General features: G+C 41.6%; 1 protein-coding gene across 1 annotated transcript in view; it reads left to right on the top strand.

Moving 5' to 3' along the window:
- Positions 1-25,722, top strand: part of ADCY8 (adenylate cyclase 8) — a 226,922-nt gene that overhangs the window by 91,734 nt on the left and 109,466 nt on the right. The window contains exons 5-7 of the mRNA XM_004431063.2: positions 7,309-7,436; positions 21,963-22,121; positions 24,318-24,588. Coding sequence (XP_004431120.1) covers positions 7,309-7,436; positions 21,963-22,121; positions 24,318-24,588 — 558 coding nt within the window. The remainder of the gene's footprint in view (positions 1-7,308; positions 7,437-21,962; positions 22,122-24,317; positions 24,589-25,722) is intronic.

Here is a 25,722-nt window from a genome sequence, read left to right on the forward strand (position 1 = left end):
AGTGATTCTCAAATGCAATGTGCCAAGGTAAAGAAGACAGATGCAAAAGGCTAGATACTTTATGATCCCATGTATAAGACATTCTAGAAAAGGCAAAATTATAGGGACAGAAAAGAGATTAGTGGTTGCCAGAAGCTGGAGGTGGAGGGAGTGGATTGATGGCACAGAAGCACGAAGTGGGGTGATTTTGGAGGTAATGTGGCTGCTCTATATATGAGCATAACTATACACATTTATCAAAAGGGTAAATCTTACTGTATATAAATTATACACCAATTAGTGAGGTGATGAAGGCAGAGGAGGTCATTTTATGCAGAGGGGGGGATAAAAATAAAGATTCTACTTTGTATGTATGTGTGGAGAGACCAGAAGAGATTTAGCCTTGCTGGAGGGGAAAGAGCAAGGTAGGAAGTGGTGGAGATGAGGCTAGAAAGACAGGCACGGACCTTCCAAGGAACCTGCATTGTTACCTGTACCTACTGGACCACTATTCAGTAGGAGACTGACATGGGCAGAGGAGGAGGTAGAAACTGAGGTCTCCTCCTAATGGAACGGTTGGATTTGGCTGTAGGGCTGGGAATTTGGAGGTGGGGAAGAATGTATACCATTTCTCTTTCTTGTTGCATCAATGGTGGTTGGTGCCAGTTACACATGGTTATTCTACTTCCTATTATGATTTTGAAAGCTTCCACTCAAAGATGCTAAGATGAACAAAGATGGCCCTGTAATGAGAACTGACAGATGTGATCAGGGTCAAGTTCTGGTGTCACAGTAATCCCCACTGACCCAGGGAAAAGGTTGCTAAGTGAAATTTAATCCACGTTGTTCAGCCAACATGTATTGAGTACATGCTATGTGCCAGGTACCATGCAAGACTCTGGCAAGACAAAACCAGTCTCTGCCCTTGGGAAGCTCAGAGTCTGGTAATGGAGAAAGACAAATCCATCATAATTGCAGGACAATGTGGTGCCAGCAATAATAGGCACAGAAGTCCTGGTGGACGAAGGAAGGAGCAGTCAGTGCTTGGGGTGGTGGTGCTGATCTGGCAGCATCCAGAGAAGTGGCCATATGCAAGCTGGGTCTTGAGGAAGAGCAGGCACCATCCCAGCATCAGACAACGAAGCACCTTCTAGGCTGAGCCGTGGTGCAAAAGCAGGGAAGTGTGAAGATGTGCTGCTCCTTTGGGGAGCTGTAAGAAGCTCAAGGCTGCTAGAGCGTAAAGGGTATAGAGACTGCAGCGAGAAATGAGCTTGAGGAGGAAAGCAGAAACAAGTCTTGGAGGGCATGGTGTGACATCTTAAGGAATGTGGACTTTGTCCTGTACCCTGGGGTTTTCACCCTGGTTATCATATACACAGTGGGGGAGAGGGAGCGAGATCTGGATACACAGCCCATCGATCACCAGTAGTGCAAGAAGCTATAGTCCGTCTTCTGGGGTATAAGTCTTATTGAAAAACTTTAAAGAAAAAAAAAATGGAGTATCAAATTAAGCACAGATATATGATGGAGTAAAATTATTATTAATTTTGATAAGAATATTAAACATCCATAAACTGCCTGGTGTATGATATGCACTGTGCTGGGTGTTTTCCCTGACTTACAGTTACCTAATTTTGTTCTCACAACAAACCTACCAAGCGTGGTCTTTATTGTTCCCATTTTACAGAATGAGCAACCGAAGCTCAGAGGAGTAAAGTGATCTGTCCAGAACCTGCGCTAGGTGGTGCATCTGTGATTCAGGCCGACTGAGGCCTGGCGCTCGCTCTTTACCACTTAGTAATGCCACAGGCATTTTAGGGGATCGAAGACAACACATCAGAAATGTGTGGCTGCTCATGCCAGACAGCTTGAAGGGTTAGATTCATGGGACATCAAGTATGGGCTGGACTTGACTGTACCTCGTGTAAATCCACTCTCTAATTCTCAGTTTCCTATCCGAATTGTAATGAAGGATAAGTAAACAATACATCTGAAATGTCTCCTGACACAGAAGTTGGCTCAGACTAAGTACTCAGTACCAGTTAGTGCTCAGTAATTCCCAGTCTAGCCCCCTCCCTTGCTAACCCCACCCTGGGTGCATCAGTATTTACCACTCTAGGGGACCTCTGTGGAGAAGTTTGAGAAACTCTGCCAGTGAAAACAATTCTCCTCACCTGGGAATGAGGAAACCTACTTTCAATGTTTTTGTCCCCCACCCTAGACAAGTCACTTAATCGAGTCACAGACTGCTTCTGTGTAAAACGGGGTTGGACTTGCCCCTTTTAGCATCTTTTAGCATCAAAATTCTGTGGCTTTATAATGATCTCTATCTGCCTTGCCATGATTCTTTGCTTTAGATTTTCACTGTGTTGCACATCGGAGAGAACATTCTCACTTCCCATGTAAATGGCATACTCTGCACCTGGTTATTCACTGCATTATTAAAATGCAGGAAAACTTCAAAGCCTTCTGTTCAAGTTCCTCTTAATGGAATTCCTCAGTGCCCTCGTGGTTCAGGCTACTCAGAGCAGAGCGTTTTTGACCCTTGCTAGAGCCCTTGGCAAAGTTTGGTAACTTTCGGTCTTTGATCTTCTTTTTAAATAAAGTCCCTATCTATCCCTCCCCTATCCAAATTAGGAATGAAGAATATACTGTTATAAAGGCTTTAAAATTGTAAAACAACGTATTTACTCTTATGCAATTGACATCATTACATCTTACGTTACATTGTATTACATTTTTTTTCTAAATTGCTGACAAAACTATAAGCAACCTAACTTATTGTTTAAGGAACAAATCCAACACAATGGAAAGCTAATCAACAGATTAAAAATAATGAGAGAGCTATTTCTATACTGACATAGAAAGGATTCAAGACATTGTTGCATGAAAAAAGAATGTCTCGGATCCATAAACATAGTATGATAAATTTGTGGCTAAAGAGCACGAAAAATAGTACGTATATATAGGCATATAAATGTATATGTGAATGTATAGCAGCCTCTGGGGAGGGAAAAGAGACCAGGTTTCCATGGTGTTGTGTGTCTCAGGGGAGGGCTGTCCGAGGGACATTACCTATAGTTCCATTTTTGCTAGGACAATATACTCATATGTTACTTGTGTAATTACAATTAGGTAAGATAATACAAAAATTGTCATGATTTCTAATATAACTTTTTAAAGGGATATTAATGGTGCTAACGTTTTTCTTCTGAGTCTCTTTCATATTTTGATTTTTTTTCTGATCATTAAAGCAATATTTGTTCATTACGTAAAATTCAAACATCAAAGATCTAAAGAATACAGAAAGTATACATCCCTGTAATCCTGCCCCTCCCCGACAATAGAACCATCTTTGATTACTTGATGCATATATCTCCGAATTTTTATCTACGATCTATATCTATGGTTTCATAAGTTCTCTGAATTTTCCCAAGACTTTTATTATATCAAAGCCATCAAGATGGGAGGAAAAAGATTATAATAAAACTAACTCAATAAAATTTGCAAGAAGACCCTCACCCTGCTTTATTTTCCTTTTTCAGTATTTTTTTTTTCCAAAACAAACTGCTTCCTTAATATGAACTTTTCAAAGCAGTTTCTGGTAAAAAGAAGTTGCTTGGATATTACTGTCATCTGACAGCTCACAGAAATTCATCAGAAAAATGTGTCTGCAAACTGACAGAACTCGACGGATAAGACAGACCTTTCATATACATATATATTTCTTTATATTTTGCATATATAATATATATTATATATGTAGATACACATATATACATATCATTTATTCTGGGCCTGCAGTTTTCCAAAGAGGCTGAGAGATTCACCTTTTTTTTTACAAGAAAAATGGATGGTGGACATTAACATCTTCACCACATTGTGGTGTGTCTGCTGCAGAAGGGTAATAAACCATTTTATGCAATCTTCTTCCAAAACACAATTTTGTCCGGAGATCTACCATTCTGAACTTGGCCATAATTTCTGCAGTTTTGTAGAGAAAGAGCATGGAGTCCCAGAGTCAGACAGACATGGGTGTGAATTCCCCTCCTGCCTCCTACTTGCTGTGTGACCTTCACCTCCTTAAGCCATCTGTGAAATGGTACAGAACTCCAGGTGTCGTCATGAAGCCTAAACAAGATAAATGTCATGCATCTGCCACATTGCCCAGCACATAGTATGTGCTCAATAAATATTACTTCCCTTCTCTACTTAAATTTTTCCAAAATGCTTTCATGGAAAAATCACTGATTAGGGGTTGGTGAATATCACATATGATCCAGGTCATTACTTTTAGCCAGCTGATCTGTGGCACAGGAAATTTTTCATTTTTCTCCTATTTCTCATACCAAAATTTTCATTATTTAAAAACAGATGTAAATCCTACCTGTCCTGCCATGCTCAGCATTATTTTGAGACTCAAAGGAGAAAAAGAGCAACGTTGAACAGTGAGATGGCTATTTCCAAGTGTTAGTTGTCATTATCATTGCTAATTGATGGCCGTGCCTACTTGGATATGTATTAAGAACAAGATGGGTTATTTTAATACATGTCACATGTGGGGAATTGAAACCCACATGTCAGTGGCTTCAATGACTTATCCAAAGTCAAACAGCTGGTAAATTTGACCAGAATGCAGGTGTAGGATTCTTAGATCAAGGCATTTTCAGCTCTCTCCCTTTCCCTCCTCCCTCCCATTGCCAACTGGGAGGCAGCTCTCCCCATTACACTAGGCTGCCATCAGCCTGAGTCACTCACATCAGACTCTGCCCTGAAAGAAAGACCATGTGCAGATGAAGTGTGGCTGATGGAAATCACCAACCCCTGCCTCCCAGCCTCAGTGTTCTCTGCAAAATCAGAAGAAGGAGTTTGATCAGTAGTTCCCTAATGCTTCTTCACAAAGAAGTATCTGGAAGTTTTATCTTGTGGTCATGAGATGAAAATATCTACATATATCAGCAATGTAATGAGTTTTTATAATGTTAATTTTATTTAGCGCAAAGAACTTTATCTTAGGAATATGTTTATTTATTTATTTATTTATTTATTTATTTATTTATTTATTTTACGACAAAGATCAGCCCTGAGCTAACATCCATGCCAATCCTCTTCTTTTTTTGCTGAGGAAGACTAGCCCTGGGCTAACCTCTGTGCCCATCTTCCTCTACTTTATATGGCACGCCGCCACAGCATGGCCTGACAAGTGGTGTATTGGTGCGCGCCCGGGATCCAAACCTGGGCCGCCAGCAACAGAGCACGTGCACTTAACCACTACGCCACCGGCCAGCTCCTGTCTTTTTACTTTTTTGATGTTAAGAATGCTTTTTCTTTTATAAAATAGTGTGGATAGTCGTTGGTAGCTGGGTTATTTTTGTTTGTTGATGGATTTTTCATGCTTCCTTGGCATAATACAAAAATGAACCCTATAGCAGTTTCTCAGGCCCTCTGCGTTTTTTTATGACTGCCCGTGGACTACACAAATCTGGAAACTGCCAGGACCAGTAGGCCAAGTGCTCTCTAAGTTTCATTTTGGCCGTAACACTCTAGAGGTCTTAGAAGAAACAGCTGAAGGTCTTGAGCCTCCCTTATTGATCAGACCTCATCAGCAGCTCTCTTGCAAAATTAGCTGCGTTGAAGCAGCCAACAGACAGGAACCACAAGCTTCTAAAAACGACCCTGGGACGGCTGTGCGTGATATCAGTTTCTGAAGATTGCATCTGCGCCCATTTGGGAGGGTTGGCAAGACCCTGGAGATCTGATCCAGATAGGAAGCACCAGAGCCAGTTCTGATTCTCTTTTCCCTATCTGATATTTGTTTTTATTGGGAAAGTGTTTTCAATCATTTGTTACCCAAACATAATGGCCCAACTCCTGATGAGATTAGGAAACCAGCACAGTTTTTTACAGCTTGGCAGTATAAGGGCATTTACCATGCTGCTGGCATCTCTGTGGGTCCCTTTCTGTCTGCAGCTCCCTTTCTCCTGCTCTTGGTCCCTCCCAAGGAGAGCCCCTCACCCACAAAGCCATAGTCCCATAGGCTCCTAGGGCTTCAGATTTAGAAGGCATCTCAGAGGTCATTCAGTACCACCCATCTGCCCAAGGAAACAAAAAGGGAAAGTCATCTGCTCATGATCCCAGATAGAGATGTGAAAGAAGTAGGACAGGAGTCCAACTCATTAGCGCAGAGACAGGCAACCTTAATTTAGTGTCCCGTCTGCTAGACCCTATACGAAGGCTTCACATGCATCATTTTACTTAATCCTCACAATCACACAATGAGGTCCTATTCTTATCCCCATTTTAAAGATGACGCAACTAAGGCTCAGAGGTTAAGTCACTTGCCTAAAGATGCACAGCAAAGGTGTTAAGGGTGTGGGATTTGATCCTATGCAATGTGACTCCTCAGCCAGTGCTTTTAGCCCCGATGCTGTACTGCCTCAAGTTCTCTGTCCTCTAAAACCATCTAGCCTCTTCCTGTCCAATACAGAAGTATGCACCATTTTCTAGGTGCTTGTTGCTCTTTGAAACTTGGTAACAATCATGTCCTCATGATTGTAAGTCCACCAAATAAGCGACTGTGCCCTACTTCTCACCTCTGAAATGAGGATAAAAATTGTACCCACCTCATAAGGTTGTTGTGAGGGTTACTCTGTTTAATATATGGTGCATCATAGGAGTTATTATTAATCATCTTCGTGTCAGGGACAATGCTTGCCTTATGATAGATGCCCAGTTGATGTGTTGTTTTTCCAATGAACATGTGTATGAATTAATAAATGAATAAAAGTTTGTGTAAGACACAGTCAAGCCCCTCTTCTTAAGGTGCCAATACCCTAGTTGGGAAGGCACTTAGAGTTGAAATAGTTGGTATCTCTGAGAGATTTATACTTTTAAGTGCTTATTGTTGAGCTAAAGACTGTCAAAAACTGTTAATTCAGAGATGTGTCCTGAGAAGAAAGACATCGATGGGGGCAGGATTCATGGGGGAACACTGAACCTGCGTGTTGAATGCCCACTCTTCGCCAGGCCTGTCCACATGATGGGTGTTCTTATCAGAAAGCTAGTACATGGCAGAGCTGGGCTATGTATCTGTCGAGCTCAAAATCCAGTGTTTTTCCATGATTCCACTCCACCTCTGAGCCCTTCAAACCCCTGTTTAGGGTACCCTTCTAATTTCCTAGGAAGATAATAGAAGCACATTTTGAAGGTAGGTGCCCCTGACCCCAAGGTGCAGACCACCTGAGCCCGCTCCCCTCTTTCCCAAGCCTTTCTGAAGCACTTACCTGTCTGCTGACTCCGTTGTTTCATCTCCCACCCTGTTCCTTCCAGGAGCATCACTGTCTTCGCATCAAAATCCTGGGAGACTGCTACTATTGTGTTTCTGGACTTCCTGAGCCCCGCCAAGACCATGCCCACTGCTGTGTGGAAATGGGCCTCAGCATGATCAAAACCATCAGGTAACTTGAGAGCTCCATAATACCAGGCCTTCAGTATGCGTGATAGGGAAGACAAACCACCCCATCTATCCTTTGTGGTAAATAGTGCATATGTTGAAAGGTGAAGCCCTTTGACTTATTTCACAAAAACTGCACGCCCATCAATTCTCCTGGAAGAGCCAACGAAACTGCTAGCTTCGTCATGTTCTAGTTATACCTCACTTTCAATTATTTGTGCAACAAATTTCTATTACAAATGTCCTTGTGGGGATACAGCAAGGAATGAGATGAGCGTAGTGCTCATCTTCAGGGAGGTTACGGTGCAGTGGGAGAGATGGATGCATAGACAATTTCAATATGGCACAATAAGCTCTATGAAGAATCAAATCTGGGGTGCTTGGGGGAATAGAGGAGGAGCAGCTAATTTAATCCGGGGTGCTAGAGAAGGCTTTCCAGAGTAGAGATGCCTAAGCTATTGCCTGAAAGGTGAGTAGACATTAGCCAGATCCTGGAGGTGGATGAGGAGCTTGGAAGACAGGATGGACATGTGCAGAAATCAGGATGTGCTGCAGTGGCAGCTGGTAGAGCCTGGAATGAAAAGGGTGGTGACAGATGGACTGCAGGCTGGGAGCAGCCAGGGCCCGCAGGGCCTTCTCAGCCATGTTAAGGGATTGCACTTCATCCTGAGGCCAACAGGAGATCATTAAAGGGCCACCACGAGGGTTGGCTTCATGGATGTGTGACAAGTGCTTTTGGCTTTGGTCAGTGTATCTGACAAACAGAGGCTTAATCAAGGGGAGAGGAGTTATTGAGGTCAAAGGCTTTGGAACTAGGTTGTTTATGGCTTTGGAACAGAAGCTCAGTGTTGTCGGAGCTCCCCTCAAGTTTCCAAAATGGGTGCAGAGCCTCCGAACATCACATCCTCCCACAACCACAGCAAAGAGAGGATGTGCAGGCAGAAATCTTCTCCATAGCTCATGCCTTCATCTTTTACGGGAAGAAGAGTCTTGCCAGAAACAGACCAGAAGACTCTCCCAATGAATTCGAACCTGGGTTGTATGGTCTAGCAGGCATGTGTGTGATCCTTGAGTGTGTCAATATGGATTAAAGATCAGCAAGGAGAACCACCCCTGCACTTCCCACCCTCACACACACCCTCTACCACAGGCTCAGCTCCCCTGCTGGTTCTCAAGACCAAGGAATGGGCAGGAAGAATCTAAGCGATTGGAGCTTCCCTTTCTAGCACCTCCCCTGTGGCCGACACAGTGTGCCTGACTCCTACTTAGTGACAGATCCCTGACTTCTTTCAGGTTTCAGGCAGATGTCTGTTGACATTGGGAAAGGTGGTGTAGACCCCTAATTAAGAAGAGGATGCAGAAGCCCTTTCCCTAAAAATGATCCAGCTCATTTGATGTGAAACTGGTCATTTCAAGACTGAGCCTGATGTCACACTCCTGGGAGGCAGATGTGCTACCATGGCAGGTCCTCAGGGTCCCACCTCTGGAACCAACCCATGATCAGGGCCCAATCAAGGAGGTGTGATGCTTTGCTATGAGGCATATGATGAAAAGCCAACCCTTCACCATCCCTAAGATCAAGTTGGCAGGTGGAGAAAGAGACTGGAAATGTCCACTGTGCTGTTGCCTCCTCTTTTACAGAGATGCAGAAGTTCCCTCCCCTAAGGACTATGGAGAGAGGAGCCCACGAGTTCCAACCCAGAGCTCCCTCTTGGTCAGCCTTTGGTAGATGGAAAAGGCTACGGAAGCTTCTTAGCTGTTAATTTGGACACTTGAGTTTTGTCCTGCAAACTAGGATGAATTGTGATGTCGTTTTGACTGGTTTCAAGGGAGGCAATGGACCAACACCCAGAGGACCCGATGTTTTATACCAGTTCTACAACTCATTAGGTGTGTGAACCTTAGTCTGTCAATCAGTCAGTAGATCAGTCAACAATAATTTGTTGAGCTCTCCCATATGTCAGGCACTGTGCTAAGCCCTGGAAACGCAGTGACGAACAGGTCCCCCAGGAGTCCCTCTCTTGCTCATGGGTGTCCATTGGGGAGATCATTTGGATTTGTTGTCTATGAAATGAGGCATTTGGGCCAGACTAGCTCTGAAGTCTCTGCCAGTTCTGAAAATCTGTGATTTATCAACCACGTAAAAATCACATTTAAGTAGCAAAATTTTCCACAGACTTTTATTTAAATTTATTTTTTAATTTTAATTTTTTTTTTTTAAAGATTTTATTTATTTTATTTTTTCCCCCCAAAGCCCCAGTAGATAGTTGTATGTCATAGCTGCACATCCTTCTAGTTGCTGTATGTGGGACTCGGCCTCAGGATGGACGGAGAAGTGGTGCCTCGATGCACACCCGGGATCCGAACCCGGGCCACCAGCATCGCAGCGCGCGCACTCAACCACCAAGCCACAGGGCCGGCCAAATTTTAATTTTTTATTGAGATATAATTGACAAATAAAATTGTATATATTAAAAGTACACGATGTGATGATTTATGTATGTATTGTGAAGTGATTACCACAATCAAGTTGGTTAATATATCCATTACTTCAAATAGTTATCTTTTTTGTTGTTCTTGTTGAGAACACTTAAGATCTACTCTGTTAGCAAATTTCAAGTATATAATACAGTATTATTAACTATAGTCACCATGCTTTACCTTAGATCCTCAGAACTTATTCATCTTATAACTAAAAGTTTTTGCCCTTTGACCAACATCTCCCCATTTCCCCACTCCCCTACCCCTGGCAACCACCTACTCTCTGTTTCTATGAGTATGCCTTTTTTTTATTTGATTCCACAAATAAGTGATACCATACAGTATTTGTCTTTCTCTGTCTAGCTTACTTCGCTTAGCATAATGCCCTCCAGTTTCAGCCATGTCGCAAATGGCAGTATTTCCTTCTTGTTTAAGGCTGAATAAAATCCCATTATCTCACATCTTCTTTATCCATTCAGCCACAGACATTCCATGGGAGTTTGTATCTTATGCTTAAGCAAAAGATATGCTGCTGAGATGGCATTGCAGAAGAAATGAACATTGATTATCAAAATGCTTTAAGATACTTAGAGCACCATCATTTACATCTCTGGAGAGGAGCTTGTCCCTCCTGACAATTTTATCCAATTGAAGGTCACCTTTCTGAAGTTCTAGGACAGTGAGAAGTGAGATTTGGATAGGTTGAAATGACTCAAGGACTTTCTCTCGTTAATTTATTAGATGCTGCTTTTACTCCTTTAGAATAAGACAATTCAATAGGATGTTTTTTCAACTGCATGAGTCAGAGTCTATTAATACTCAAACGACTCCTTGATTATAATGTAGATGACTTGAAGTCCAGCATTAATTGTTCCAGTTAATAACAAAGCATGGTACAGAGCGATAAATAAGAGCTCTGGAATTAGGCAAGCCTTGGTTGCAGTTGGCTCCAACTTCTAGAGTTTTTGCTTACTGTCAAGTATTGCACTCTGAGGAATGACTGTCAGACAACATTTGCACCTGAATGTGTGTGGAAGAGAATCCCAGTTACGTAGCTCTATCAAAAAATTAATCATCTTGCCGTCAGCCCAGTGGCGTAGTGCTTAAGTTCGGCACGCTCTGCTTTGGCGGCCCGGGTTTGCGGGTTCAGATCCCGGGCATGGACCTACACCACTCATAAATCCATGCTATGGTGGCAACCCACATACAAAATAGAGGAAGACTGGCACAGATGTTAGCTCAGGGCCAATCTTCCTCAAGCAAAAAGAGACAGATTGGCAACAGACGTTAGCTCAGGGCCAGCCTTCCTTACCAAAAAAGAAAATAACCATGTTAACCAACTATTGCTTACACAAGGTGCAATTTTTTATTCAGCCTCAAAGGCACTTATTCCAACTTGAAAACTCCACAGAAGCCATAAAGTCTGGACCCATTCGTAATATTATATTGCACGTCTTGTAACGTCATGTCCATGTCAATAAACCATTCATTGACTGGTGTCCCCAGACTAGATGACTGCACTGTATATTTGTCATCAGAGATGGATCCCTGTTTGAGGTATTGTTCCCACCTTGTCAGGGTCTCTCCTTGTCCCTCTTTTTGGCATTTCCTCAAAGAGTTAGAATCCCAACATCGCCCCCAGAGTGTGGGAGGGCAAAGAGAGGCTGGTGCTCTGACTCTGACGGGGAGACAGCATCTGGATCCTGGCTCTCTGGGTCCCAGCAGCCCCAAGTTTCCTTGCTCGGTAAGATTTATAATTCTTGCCCAGATGGCAAACCAATACTCAAAATGACCCTGGCCCCTATTCACTGACCAGTCCAAACATGTGATGGAAATTGTCCTCTGGCCCCAGACAGTGAGGACGGGGTGCCGAAATCAGGAAAGGCTGAGACTAGTTGATGCCAGTTAGAGCGTCGGCAGGCTTCACAAGTGCGCAGTTGTCAAGCACGTGCAGAAACACACCCATAAGGGAAACAGTTTTCCCTATCTATTTCACTGTCGATTGTCTTTTACTGAGGTATCTCCAGAGTAGTCCTTTTGACCAAGAACCAAAGTTTTTTCCCTAGAAACGAAGGCATGAAAAATGTGCCATCCTAGCTGTTAAGAATGACAGAAGCCACATGTGTGTGTGTGAGCGTATGTAATGTGCATATCTGTGTATATATTGTGTACATGTATATGTGTGTACATGTGTGGTGTGTGTGTGGATGTATAGGTGTATACGCATAAGTGTGTATGTGTGTACACATGTGTATGTGTGTATGTTTGTGTATGTGTGCACGTTGTATATTTGTTTTAGTGTGTGTGTGTTAAGCATTTGAAGCAGGCCTTGGTGATCACTGCAATTCTAAATTCAGACACTGGGGTTAGTGCACGGATAGTTGGTGACCTTGTAAGACATAGTGGGGCTTTATCACTCAGGCGATGGGAAGTCATTGACAGTTAAAGGAGAGAAGTGTCATGTTCTGACCTGGGCATGAGGTAGGTAACCGTGGCGATGGATAACTCCCTCCACTTGACTCTGCATGAGAGGAAGGAGAGGCCGAAGGGAAGGAAACTGGTTGGGAAATATTTTTGCAGCAATCCCCGGGGAGAGAAGTCAGGACCTGAAACAGAGCAGTAGCTGTGAAATAGAAAGGGAAGGGTGATGACACTCCAAAGCTGAGACCCTGCGAGTCCCCCAAGAGACAACGTGTGACGTAGAAATTTAAATCAAACCAACCATTTATCAGACCATAAACTTATTTATCAATTGACAATGCTCCAAGAATTGTGAACAGGATTCCACTTTATTAAAGATAGAGTTCGCTGCTGGATGTGATCATGGCAGTGTTCCCTGAAAGACTGCCTGTTGTACCATAAGACGACTAATGGGGAACATGCTGAGTGAACGGAGTGAGCCCATGACCTGCAGTCAGCAGATCTAATCTGGTCACTGCTTCTTCCCATTGTTGGGTGTGTGGCTATGGGTGAGTGTGATTAACTTCTCGGAGCCTGAATGGCCTCTTCTGTGAAATGAGGATCATATGATCCAACTTCAGAATGTTCTTTTGAAAATTCAAATAGACAGCAGGTGCATTATGACCATAGAAATATTTTTTTTGAATGTTGCAATTAGGGCTGAGTTTGGCCACTGGAAAATTGGACTCAGTTAAGTTACAGAAACTTATTTTTTTCTTATTGCTTCTATTCTATTCTAGTAAAACAATGATAATAGCTGGGTTCATTGAACACCTTCTATGTGCCAAGAACTTAGATAAGTGTTTTACATGCATTATCTCATTAAGTCCTCATAACAATCCTAGGATGCAGGCAGGGGTGGTAGGCAAAATACTGAACAACTAGTATGGTTTCAGCGCCAACTAATCAGAATGGTCCAGGGCAGCCAATCAGAATGGATGCCAGCCATAAACAACCAGTACAGCTGTACGGGTACATCGTGACTGATTGACGTGCTGCAAGCAGGCTGCCACTTTACCAGTGAGAAAGCTGGAGCTTACAGAGTTTGTGTAATTGCACGAAATCACACAACTAGTCTGGCAGAAGAAGGGCGCCCGTCTGGAACCATCTAACTCCAAAGCCATTGGCCTTAACCATTGTGGTGTCCCACCTCCCATCTTCAGATTTCTGCAATTGCTTCTCATACCTGAAATCTGCCCTTAATACCCAAAGGATCAAGGTATATCTTAGGAGATCTCACATACGTCCCTAATAAATCAGCAGGACCGATATTGAGAGAGGAGAAAAGTCAGTAAACATCTGAGAATAGAAAGATAATAAGCCTTAATCAAGCCTCATGGTAAATTCATTTCATCAAAAATAGTTGATTTTAGAAACATGATATTAGCTAGATGCATGGCAAAAACATGATTGAATGTAACTTTATTTCTAATAAAGCATTGAATACCATCTCAAGCATGTCTGTTCATAAAATTAAATTAATTAAAATAGGCTTAGATAATAGTTCCCTTAAATAGATTGAAGAGTGGCTCCAGGTGGCTCCTCTTCACATGCCCTGGATCTATTTGGGGGAGGCTTGATAATTGAGAAGACACCAGCGTTGATGGTGGGCTCTGGTATATGCAATATCTTTATTAATGATCTACAAAAGGCTTCCTTGATGATTCTTAAGGAAAATTGCAGAGGCTGGTTTTTTCAGTGCAGTTGCTAAAAAGTCATAGAATGACACCAGAATGCCAAGTAGGAACTGACTTGTCCCCAACAGTTAATTAGAGAAAAAGTCTTAATCCTTGTGGCAGGGTTGCTCTGCCAAGCAACATGGCAGGACAAGGCATGAAAAACAGGAGTTATTTTGCTTCCCTCACTTGAGGCCAGAAGGCCCAAGCCCCCTGCATGGCTTTTGACATCTCTTCCTCTCTTTTTCTCTCTCTTTCCTATTTTTCCTTTTTGCTCTTTCTTTCTCCCTCTTTCTCTCCCTCCCTCCTTCCCTTGCTTCCTTTCCTTCTTCCTCTCTCTCTCACTGTTTCTTTCTCTTTCTTTCCCCCTAAAACTCCCTTTCTAACCTTGTTCTAAAATGTCATTAATTTCAGCATCCATAAGGCCGCACACTGCTCTTAAAGATGCAGCAATTAGAGTGGTCTTCGGTCTATGGACAAGGATTTTTTTTTCTTGCAAATTTGTTTATGATGGTGAAGATTGAATAGATCTAGTTATAGTTGATAAAGCTAATATCAATGGAACGTTCACCATGTACAAGACACTATACTAAATAATTTTTCTATCACCTCACCTAATATCCCGCAAGGAAACTACAATTACTTCCCCCAGTTTTCAGAGGAGGAGCCTGAAGCTCTGATAGGATAACTTGTGACCAATGACACACAGCTTGTAAGTGGCAGAGCAAGGACCCTGAGCCATGTTCATTGGACTCCGTAGATGTCCAAAGACAGGGAAATAGTTAGATAAATTTTGGCATACTACGAAATTGGAAAATGGGTAATGATTATCATCGTGGTTTACATTAATATTCAGTGGCATAAGAAAATGCTTGTGAGTTTAAAGAAGTATGCATTTGTAGAGTCCATGCACACACATTATTTAGAGCAACTTCAGTTTTTCAAAAAATCTATTTTTACAGAAAGAGAGAAGGACATAAAGCTCTGTGATGGAAAATGAGTGGCTGGATCTCTTCTTTCACTAGGTCCACATTGTTTTTGAAAAGAAATGGTACATTAGGTCTTCCCATTACCTTTCCACCCCCAAAAGCAGGAGTTTAATGCTGAGGGGCATGTAAGCATCAGTGAAGGGCCCAAAGAGGACTCAATTTGGAGGCTCGTGTTGTGTCGGCCAACTGGGGCCCATTGCTTACTGACCTTGAGTGAGTGACTTAACCTCTCCCCACTCCAGCTTCCTTAGCTGTAAAATAGGGATAAACCATTCCAAAGTAAGCTCCATGAACACAGGAACTGATTTTCTGATTTGTCTATTTGGTTCAATGCTTATGTCTGCAGAGGTCTTCAAGAGATGCTTGTAGAATGAACGAATGAACTGTGTATATAGCATAGGGTGGTTGGGAGGATGAAATGAGAGCGTGAAGATAAAAGGCCTGCCACAAAAGATGTAATAGATATGTCTTAATTCTCTCGGAGCCTCAGTTTCCTCGTCTGTGAAATGTAAATTCATAATGTTTATGGGTATCTACCTCTCAGAATCCCTGTGGGCATCAAAATGCAGTGCTTTGTGAAACTGCAACTTCCATGCTAGGGTAAGACACAATGGCTTTCCAACTTTTTAAGAAGCAGTTGGGCCCTGTGTTTTAAGGCAGTCTGGTACCGAAGTCCAGTAGACGGTGTAGAACAGATCACCGTTGAAGGCAAAGTCGGCCCAATGGCCACTGTGCTGGCAGCCCCCACACCTACACTAAGTGACCCCTGAGGTACCCTCACTGAACTCTGGAATCTACAGAGGGGCACTCATTATAAGTCTGCTGACTTTTGGAATTAATTGGTAGAGACCATGTCATCCATCTGTTGGGCTGAGCCAGATCAGACACCAATTTCCATGTGTCCCCTGTGAAAGGAACCATGTAGTGTAAGAGAAATAGACCACTGGATTTAGGCTCACACACCTGGGGTGAAATTCCAGCTACCCTACCTGTAGCTGTGTGACCTAAAGATAGGAACTTCTTGGCACTTAGCTTACTCATTTGTAAAATAGTGCTAGTAATGATACACAGGGTTATTGTAAAGATAAGATCCAACACCTGCACAGAACACCTACCAAGTGACCATAGTTGATCTCCATAACTAACTCCATCCCTTGCTTTTCCTTTCTTCCAGAATGTTCAAGGGCACTGTTTCTTCCAGGTAGTGGAGGACCAATCACTCAGTTCTTACTACATTGTAAATTAGTTCATCCTTTTTGAACCAAGTTATGCCTAGGAACTGCCCAGTTGGCATATTAAATGGGTTGATTGAAGCTATCTTGATGTAAATAGAGCAAATGCAGGCACAGTTTTAGTAGGAAAGGGTAAAGTGATCAATTCATAATTTTGGGGGGAGGATCTGATTCAACCTGTGTAATTATAAGTTATTACTAACAAAAATTAGTAATAGCTATTATTTGTGAGTTTTCAAATTGCACCAGGTTAAGTGCTTTATACACATGATTTTATAAACCATCCTAACAACTCTGCAAAGGACTAGTTGTCTTTCTCACTACACCTGAGAAAACTGGGACTCAGAGACTAATGCAACTAGCCCAAGGCCCACAGCTTGTAAGTGAAGAAACCTACCTTCACATCCAGGCCTGCTTTAATGCAGACTCGATGCCTCTTGGTGATGTTGAGAGTGATTTCCATTGAGAAGCTGATATCAATCCCATTTTATAGAGGGGAAAGGGGAATTTATGTCATTTGCTCCAGCTTCCACAGCCAGCAAGTGGTAGGTCCAGCCTTGGAACTTCAGTCTCTGACCCCAAACCTGAGGACCTGGAAGTTCTTCATCCCACAGTACCAAACTGCTACTCTGCTGCAGTTTATCTCTTTATCCATCCATTTATTTAGCAGTAGAGAGTCTAATCTACAGATCAATGACAGCTACTAGATTATGCTTCCTGTCATTCCTCCAGCACCTTCTACAGATTGATTAATTGGCTAAAAAAGAACCATTTTAAGTATTTAAATTAAAAAAAATTATAAGGTTCTTCATCTTTTACCATATACCAAGCACTCCTCTTTAATAGTTCAACTAAAAGAAATAACATCATTAGTCTTTTGCTGGTTAATTGTTGCATTATTGGTCCTCAGCTTGATATAGAACTGCAAATAATAATAATTACTATTATCATTAAGTGGATTCTTTATTTAAAAGAAATATTAGATGGAAACCCCCAATGAAAAACAGATGAGAGCAAAGCTGCTTTATTTAAAGGATGAAGATTTGGAGGGTCACCCCCTTCTCCAACCGGCAAGTCCAAAGGCACCTCTGTGGTTCTCCTGAGACTCTTAGAAGCATCTTGGGACAACACAGGGCTATAAAGCAAGAAAGCCTTTGAACTTTGTCCATTAATTCAATAAATACTTTTGAGTACTGACTATACCAATAATATAGGTATAGGTGCTAATCACTGTGCTAAGTCCTGGGCACGTGGAAATGAAAGATGGTACCCCTGCCCTCCAGAGGCTCAGAGTCTGTGGAGAAGAAAGAGAAGATGCAGATGTTTATGATATAGGCAATCTGTAGTCATTTTCTTTTTATTTGTGGCTGATGAAGCCCAGCAAAGCATCCCTGGGGCTCTGCTTTGGAAGAATTGAACAGGACTTGTAACTCAGAGCAGAATTCTCTCCATTTTAGCTTCAAGAATACTCAAAGGTCCTCCCCTCAAGAACTGATCTTGAAACACATAGTGTGTGTTTGTGGGTCTACACAACCAATGAGTAGCCTTTCCAAAGATGACCAATGTCTGTAAATTATCATTACTTTTACCATATTTTCCTTCCTATATTTTATTTGAGTCAAATCCCAGACACAACAAAAAGAAAGGAAAAAAACAGTGCAATAAAGAAATTTCGTCTTCTTATGATTTTTCTTTGTAGAACAAAATAATAAATCTAAATGTCTTTTCATTAAGATGTTCCAGGGCATTCCCTGTACAATGTTAATTACCTAATGGCATTAGCACAGTGTGCTGTTTAGTAGTCCCTCACAATTAGTTGGCAAAGCACTTTAACATCCGGTATCTCCTTTGGGACTCACAAAGGCTCTGTAAGTGAAGCAATCAGCTAGAGCTTTATTTTACAGCCATTGAAACTCAGAGTCTGATTAAGCTATTTTCCCAGGATCACGAGCCATGTACAGTAGCTATGTTGCAAAGACTGTGAGGTTTAAAAACACAACAGCCTAAGTTTAGTCCTAGAATCCTGCTTACCAGCTATGTGGCCACAAGAAAATACTTTTACTTCTCTGGCTGCAGTTCCTTCATATATGATAAGCAACCAAGTAGTACTTAGTATGTGCTAGACGCTATTCTCAACTCTCTACACGTGTTTATTCACTTAATCCTGACAATGCTATTATTATTCCCATTTTATAGACAGAAGTTAAGTAACTTGCCTAAAGTCATGCAGCTAGTAAGTGGCAGAGCAAAATGTAAACTTAGGTAGTCTGGCACTAGAGTCCATATTAACCCCTACACTATAGTGACACTCATGTAATGAGAAGAATGTAGATTGGGACAGATGACTATACCAGTCAGGATAATCCCGGTTATGCTGAAGTAACAAACATCCCCCCAAAATCGGTGGCTTGAAACAGCAAAGGTTTATTTTTCACTCACATTTCCTGTCCATTATGGGAGAGTTGGGGAGTAGCAGGGTACCACTATACATCATCCTTATTCAATAACCCTGGTTAAGAAGTCTCCACCCAGCATCCTTGATTGATGGTGGACACAGAAGGAAGAAAAAAAGAAAGGAGTGTGGTTGATCAGGCTCTAAAAGTTTCTGCCCGGAAGTGACCCATATCACTTCTGCTCACATTTTATTGGCCAAAAATAACATGAAATATGTACGAAAGTGGAATCTTACCATGTGCTGGGACATTGTAACACAAGACACAGTTGGTGAACAGCACAGATGACCTCTCACCATATCCTGCCTCACAGAAATTCACTGTGAAAGTGCATCAGAAACTGAAATGTTCCTCTCAAGTGCTGGATGCTATTTCTCCTCTTGCTTTGTTGAATTTTTTCGAATGGACTCTACTGTTTTCATCACCAGCAGATGAAGGGACTATGTAGTTTTTAACTTAAAATTTAACATTAAAACAATGGCCCAGAAGCTAGAATCTTCACCAGGGACAAGAATTATCTCATCCTTTCGCTACAAACATTCTTTCTAATGTCTATGACTGTCTTCCCAATATCTAATTTATTTCACTATTTCTATGTTCTCAACCCACCTCAACTTTACTTTCCTGTTTAAATGACTTTGTATTATCTTACAACTTGTTAGGAACAGAGACTACAAAGACTCAGCTTTGTACATGGAATCATTCATTCATTTATTTTTTCAAAAAAACAGGAGTCATGTTTTCAACCCCAACTATATGTGAGGCATGGTGCTCCAGGCTGTGAGAGATGCATGATTATTCAGACAGGAATATTGCTTTCAAGGAGCTTATTCTCTTTATCAAAGAGCTTAGATATATGGGAACATTAATAGTGAGTATGGACACCCATCCATTCACCCATCAATCCTTCCATTCAATAAACATTTATTGAGCACTGGCCAAGTTCCAGACAGAGTACAGTGTTAAGATGGGTATATGACAATGAACCTGCAAAGTATCTACCCTCAATTAGTTAAGAATCTAGTAGAGTAGACAGATGATTACAATAAAACACCCAATTATTGTTCACATGGGATGCAATAGGAACATTGGGAAGGGCACATAATCCAGACTTCAATTGAATGAGGGAATGGACATTCCAGATTGAGGGAGCATCATGGGCCCAGTGTGGGGAGAAGGAGCACAGGGTTCAGGCAATGACCTGTAGTTTGGATGCCTGGAGTCTAAGGTGTGCATGAAAAATAAGACATAATTGAGGCACAGGACAGATCATGAAGGACTCTGTGTGCCAGACTAGGAATTTTCCATTTTATTATATAGGCCAGTGGTTTCTGAATACTTTGATCCCCCATCTTTATCAAAATAGATTATAATAATTATAATTTATAAGTTGTATTTATTATATATTCTATCAATTATATTCATACATTTAAAAACATATACTATAAAACCTACATGAAATATGGATTTTAAAGAATAATGATGAAATAAATAATACTTTTAAATATTTTTAATTTAATTACAGTACAAAAATCTTCCTGCTCTTACCATTTTTTAGTGAGAACAGTGGGTTTGATCATAATTGATTCTTTTTTTAAAAAAATCTCAGTTTGTGATATGATAATGCAAAGGTCAAGTGCCACATTCAATTTATTTCTATACCTGACTCTAATGGCTGTCAGAGCTAATTAAATATGTATCTGATAAAGACAGGCAGATTCTGGGGAGACTTGCCCTCTTGACTGTGTTTTCTAAGTCAATTATGCCCAAGTTCTGTATAAGTCTTGTCATAAATTTTCTTCTTCTCTGATGTCTGTGAGTTATCCATACAAGTTCATTAGAAGGCAACAGATTTTTTATATTTGTAATGAATGGGTTCAAACTCTTCATTTGGAAGAACTCTTCATTTGGAAGATTTGTAAATGGCTTAGGAAATGTGCAGTTCTGAGAATTTTGATAGATGATGTAATTTATTTTTGACAACCAATAGACAAAGAAATATTTTCAAACTTCCATTTTCAAAATTCTCTCTTCAGAGTGTGAATTTCTGGTAAAAAACTGTTACTTTCTCTTTTCTTCGTAAACCATCATCTTCAGCTTGGATAAAAAATTAAGCAAGTTTGTTTTTTCCCAAATATTTGATGAAGGGAGTATTAATGGCAACCCATTATCACAAAAAAGTGAACCATTTTGGAACACTTGCCTTTTTGTGAAAGAAAAATGGTTAAATCATCTTTAAGTCTGACAACTCTTTTAAGCATTTTGAAGTAAAATAACCATTGAATTTCCATGTGGCAGTGAAGATTTTTCTAGTGATTCTATTTCAAAGTATTATATTCTACCATTTGAATTTGTTTCTACATACATGACATCATTTAAGTCATAAACTAAAATTGTTTGAAATACTCTGAAAGTGAAGAAGGGATTCATGTGCTTGGAGGAAACCCTTGATGGTAGAAATCCTCCTCTTTTCTCAAGATGCCTCCTCCCTTCTTACTGTCAAAGGAACATTCAACATAGACACTGTAAGATCGCTAAGGTCAACCATACATCAAATTTTGGTAAAGATAAAAAACAACAGCTATGAATGGAAGTTCTAACATTCTCTTCTTGCATCCCACTGGTTGGCCCAGCTCAGTGCTGGGATGTGAGCACTTTAACCCGAGACCACTGCTCTAAGGAGTTAGGAGATCAGGAAAGGGTTTCAAACAAGAGAATGAATGATGGAGTGATGAGGTCACATTGGTGTTTGTGATAGCTGTGTAGAACATGGGCCGAAAGGTGATGAGGCTGAGGCAGGAACCCCAGACCAAAGCATGATGGTGGTCTGAACTGGAATGTTGGTGGGAGGAATCAAGATAAGGAAACATCATAAAAATTAAAATATTTAGGTTGGAAATGGAGTGTGCACAATGTGTAGAATCTATAATCTATCCCAGGTTTATGCACTAGTGGATAGAGAAAGATGTTGATGCCATTTTCTGAGAGAGGTTATATGGGATGAGCAGGTTTGGAGAGAAGGGTGATAAGGGCCCTTAAAAGTTCAGATAGAAAGGAGTTCAGAGGAGGAAGAGAATCCCTCCAGTTATCAGGGAATCCAAGAAGCCTTCATGGAAGAGGTGGCATTTGAATGGGCAGGAGTTGAGCTTAGGGAGTGGACAAGACCTGGGCTGCTGCCAGGGCCAAGGGTGCCCACTCAGGCCTTAGGCATGTGTCTCTCCATTCACCTATGTCAACAGGTATGTGCGGTCAAGGACAAAGCATGATGTTGACATGCGGATCGGAATTCACTCGGGCTCAGTGCTATGCGGCGTGTTGGGCCTACGGAAGTGGCAGTTTGATGTCTGGTCTTGGGATGTAGACATTGCCAACAAACTCGAATCTGGAGGAATCCCCGGGTAAGCCAAAACAAAGCCTTCTTTTTGCTTAACCCTTGTCATTTGCTCACTTTGTGACAGTGGGTTTCCCATGTGCATATTCAGAGGTGTAGATCAAAGAAGCAATTATTTGGGAGGAAACAGGACATTAAAAAGTCATACAAATATTGGCCCCAAAAGTCCAGTGAAATTCATCATAGGCAGTGAGGATGATGAGACGACATTCAAGTGTTCAGGACCAGCCCTGCAGTGCATTGGTTTGCAGACTTGACTTCACATTGGAACCAGCAGAAGAGCATTTACTGGTGTCCAGACCCCATGCCAGTTCATGTAAAGCAGAATCTGTGTAGAATCTATTTTAAATTCTTAAAGCAGGGGCCGGCCCGGTGGCGCAAGCGGTTGAGTGCGCGCACTCTGCTGTGGCGGCCCGGGGTTCACCCGTTTGGATCCCGGGCGCGCACCGACGCACCGCTTGTCAAGCCATACTGTGGTGGCGTCCCATATAAAGTGGAAGAAGATGGGCACAGATGTTACCCCAGGGCCAATCTTCCTCAGCAAAAAGAGGAGGATTGGCAGATGTTAGCTCAGGGCTGATCTTCCTCACACAAACACACAAAAAAATTCTTAAAACAATTCTCAAGGGTAGCCAGGGTTAAGACTTATTGCCCTTGTACATGACCTTACCCTTCCTTGAAAACTCAGCTCTCCAAATTTTGCTGGCAAGGACTGGTGGGTATAGAATCCCCAAAAGTACTAGTGGCCTGGAAAGGTTCACTGAACCTTGAAAGTAATAATAATTTAAACATTTGCTTTTGTAGTATGTACAGTGTACCATCCATTATTTTGACTTCTTTATGCTAATCAACTCTTATAATATTCCCAGTGTTCCCTAAGAGATGAATACTATTATTTTTCTGATTTTATGAATGAGAAAGTGGACTTATAGAAAGATGAAGTAACTTGCCCAAGATCCCAAGATCTGTCAGCTAGCAAATGGTCGAGTTAGGGTTTCAATTCAGGCAATTTGGCCAGAGTCCTTACTCGTAGCCACCATGCTAGTCTATGCAGACCACGATACAGCACAATAAGTAGTATGATTGAGTTAGACAGTCATGAGCACAGAAAAACTCTTCCCCAGAATCATTTACCATGTGAAATTTTCATGATTCAAGTCTGATCCTTAAGGCCCTTGATGTCATCTGTTGTTTTGCTAAAAAAAAAAACAACTTGAATCATGGGCTACAGTGGCTGATGATTATGCAGCACTGAATCACTTACCTTGTGAGTGAGCCTAGCCAACTGCCAGCCTGCACATGTCCACAGCTTTGTTCTCTGCTTCTTGCCATATGCATTTCAGGGGAAATAGCATCTTACAGTGGTTTCTCCAAAGGACCCTCCATGTAGCCCTGTGGACATAATAAGACCTGCTGTTGTTCTAAAAAGGTTATAGACAAGTTGAAGAAACAAGGCACAAATGGATAACAATTGAAATGATAGGAAAAATTCCAAGACACTAAGAGAACTTTTATTGCATGGTGATTTGGACAATATTTGCCATTGGGTTCAGAAACATTTAAGGAACTTGTTTTTCCAATGTAATCAACACCACTGAAAAATCACTGACTCTTAAAAGTTGCTAGGATCAGGCAGACCATCAAGAAAAGCCAACAAAGTGCTTAGGTATGGGGCCAGCCCAGTTGCATAGCGGTTAAGTTCACATGCTCCACTTTGGCGGCCCAGGGTTCTCAGGTTCGGATCCTGGGTGTGGACCTATGCACAGCTTATCAAGCCATGCTGTGGCAGGCGTCCCACATACAAAGTAGAGGAAGATGGGCAAGGATGTTAGCCCAGGGCCAATCTTCTTCAGCAAAAAGAGGAGGATTGGCAACAGATGTTAGCTCAGGGCTAATCTTCCTCACCAAAAAAAAAAGGGCTTAGGTGTGGCTTAGCAGGGCTGTATTTTATCAGAGGCTGCAGTGTCCCTTCACCCAGTGTCCCTGGGTGGAGTCAGTGATACACTGTTTATTGATTTATGCTTGTACTTCTGTTTTCTTTTATTATTTCTGCTTTTTCAAAGAAACAAATATTGTCCTTGAGAACATGTCCTACTTGTACTCACATGTGGCCCTGATGTTGGCTTTGCACAGGACAAAAAACAGCAATGGCCTTTGCTGGCCACATCAGGAATGTATAATGACCTATGCTTTGTACACACAGGAGGATTCACATTTCCAAAGCCACGCTGGACTGCCTCAACGGTGACTATAATGTGGAAGAGGGTCACGGTAAAGAGAGGAACGAATTCTTGAGGAAGCATAATATAGAGACCTATTTAATTAAGCAGCCTGAAGAGAGTCTGCTGTCCTTGCCAGAAGACATTGTCAAGGAGTCCGTGAGCTCCTCAGACAGGAGAAACAGTGGGGCGACGTTCACGGAAGGATCCTGGAGCCCCGAACTGCCCTTCGATAACATAGTGGGGAAACAGAACGTAAGTCCTGCTTCTTTCTTCTGGTTAGCCGCCAATGCATGTTCCAGTGCATCTCCAACCCAGACGCCTCAGACAAATGCGATTCATCTTTAACCTTTTCTCTGGTGAGCACCATAATTGGAAGTGATCAAACGTGTTCCCTCAGGACAGAATTAACCTATGTATGCAATTTCAGGAAATGTCAGAAATACCAGAGGGTTCCCAACACCCTCTCCCTTTTTATTTTTTTTGATCTCGCTAAAAATAAATGTCATATGAAGCTGAATTATATTTTTACCAAAAAAAAATTACTCATGTTGGAAAAGATAAACCTGATGTTATTAAACTAGCAATAAAAGTAGAAGATCACATTTAGGTAGCTGGCAGGCTAGGAGTCTGAGTTACCCTCCGAAATTTAAAATTAGGAGGGCACTGTTGATTTGGGAAAGTAAAAGCAGCACCAAGGGGTACCCAGAGTGAGGGTAAGGACATTCAGGGGTAGTGTACAATTTCAAAGCCACCCACATGATTCCACTCTTATAAAGTGTGGGTCTGCATCTTATGTGAGGGATAGGGCAACAAAGTCACTACATAAGATGTAAATCACCTTATTTTTAAAAATTGCTTCTTCAAATACTGGAAGCACACTAAACCCAATGAGATGCTCAGACTCCAAGAGGCACCAGAGAACTGAGTCTGATCAAGGGAGAGAACCAAAGTGGATTCAGAGATGCTCCCCTGCCCAGAATTCTTGTTCAGAGCGTGAGTAAAATCACCTGCTCTAATCCAGATTTTCCCTTGAACCGTTTAGGCCAAGCACATAGAGTTGAATTCATGTAAGTGAAATGGTGTAACTCCATTGTACCTTTTTAAAGAAGCAAACAGAAAACCAATATATAACACATATAAACAGTTTCTGACATGCTCCTGAGCCAAGCAAAAGCTGAGAGTACTATCAAGTAAATAAACCAAACCAATAGTGTGAGGAGCTTTGTGAAGACATATGTGGGTTAATTGTTTTAATCCATGGACCTGGACTATTCTCGTTAACATGTAGATAAGAAAAATATGTCTGCTTAAAGACATTTAAAACGGAAAAGGTTAAAATGCTGAAATTCTTCTGCATTGGAAAGATTGATGGGGCACTCTGAGGCC

The sequence above is a fragment of the Ceratotherium simum genome, chromosome 23 (genome assembly GCF_057802395.1).
Source record: "Ceratotherium simum simum isolate JZ-2026a chromosome 23, ASM5780239v1, whole genome shotgun sequence".
NCBI lineage: Eukaryota > Metazoa > Chordata > Mammalia > Perissodactyla > Rhinocerotidae > Ceratotherium > Ceratotherium simum.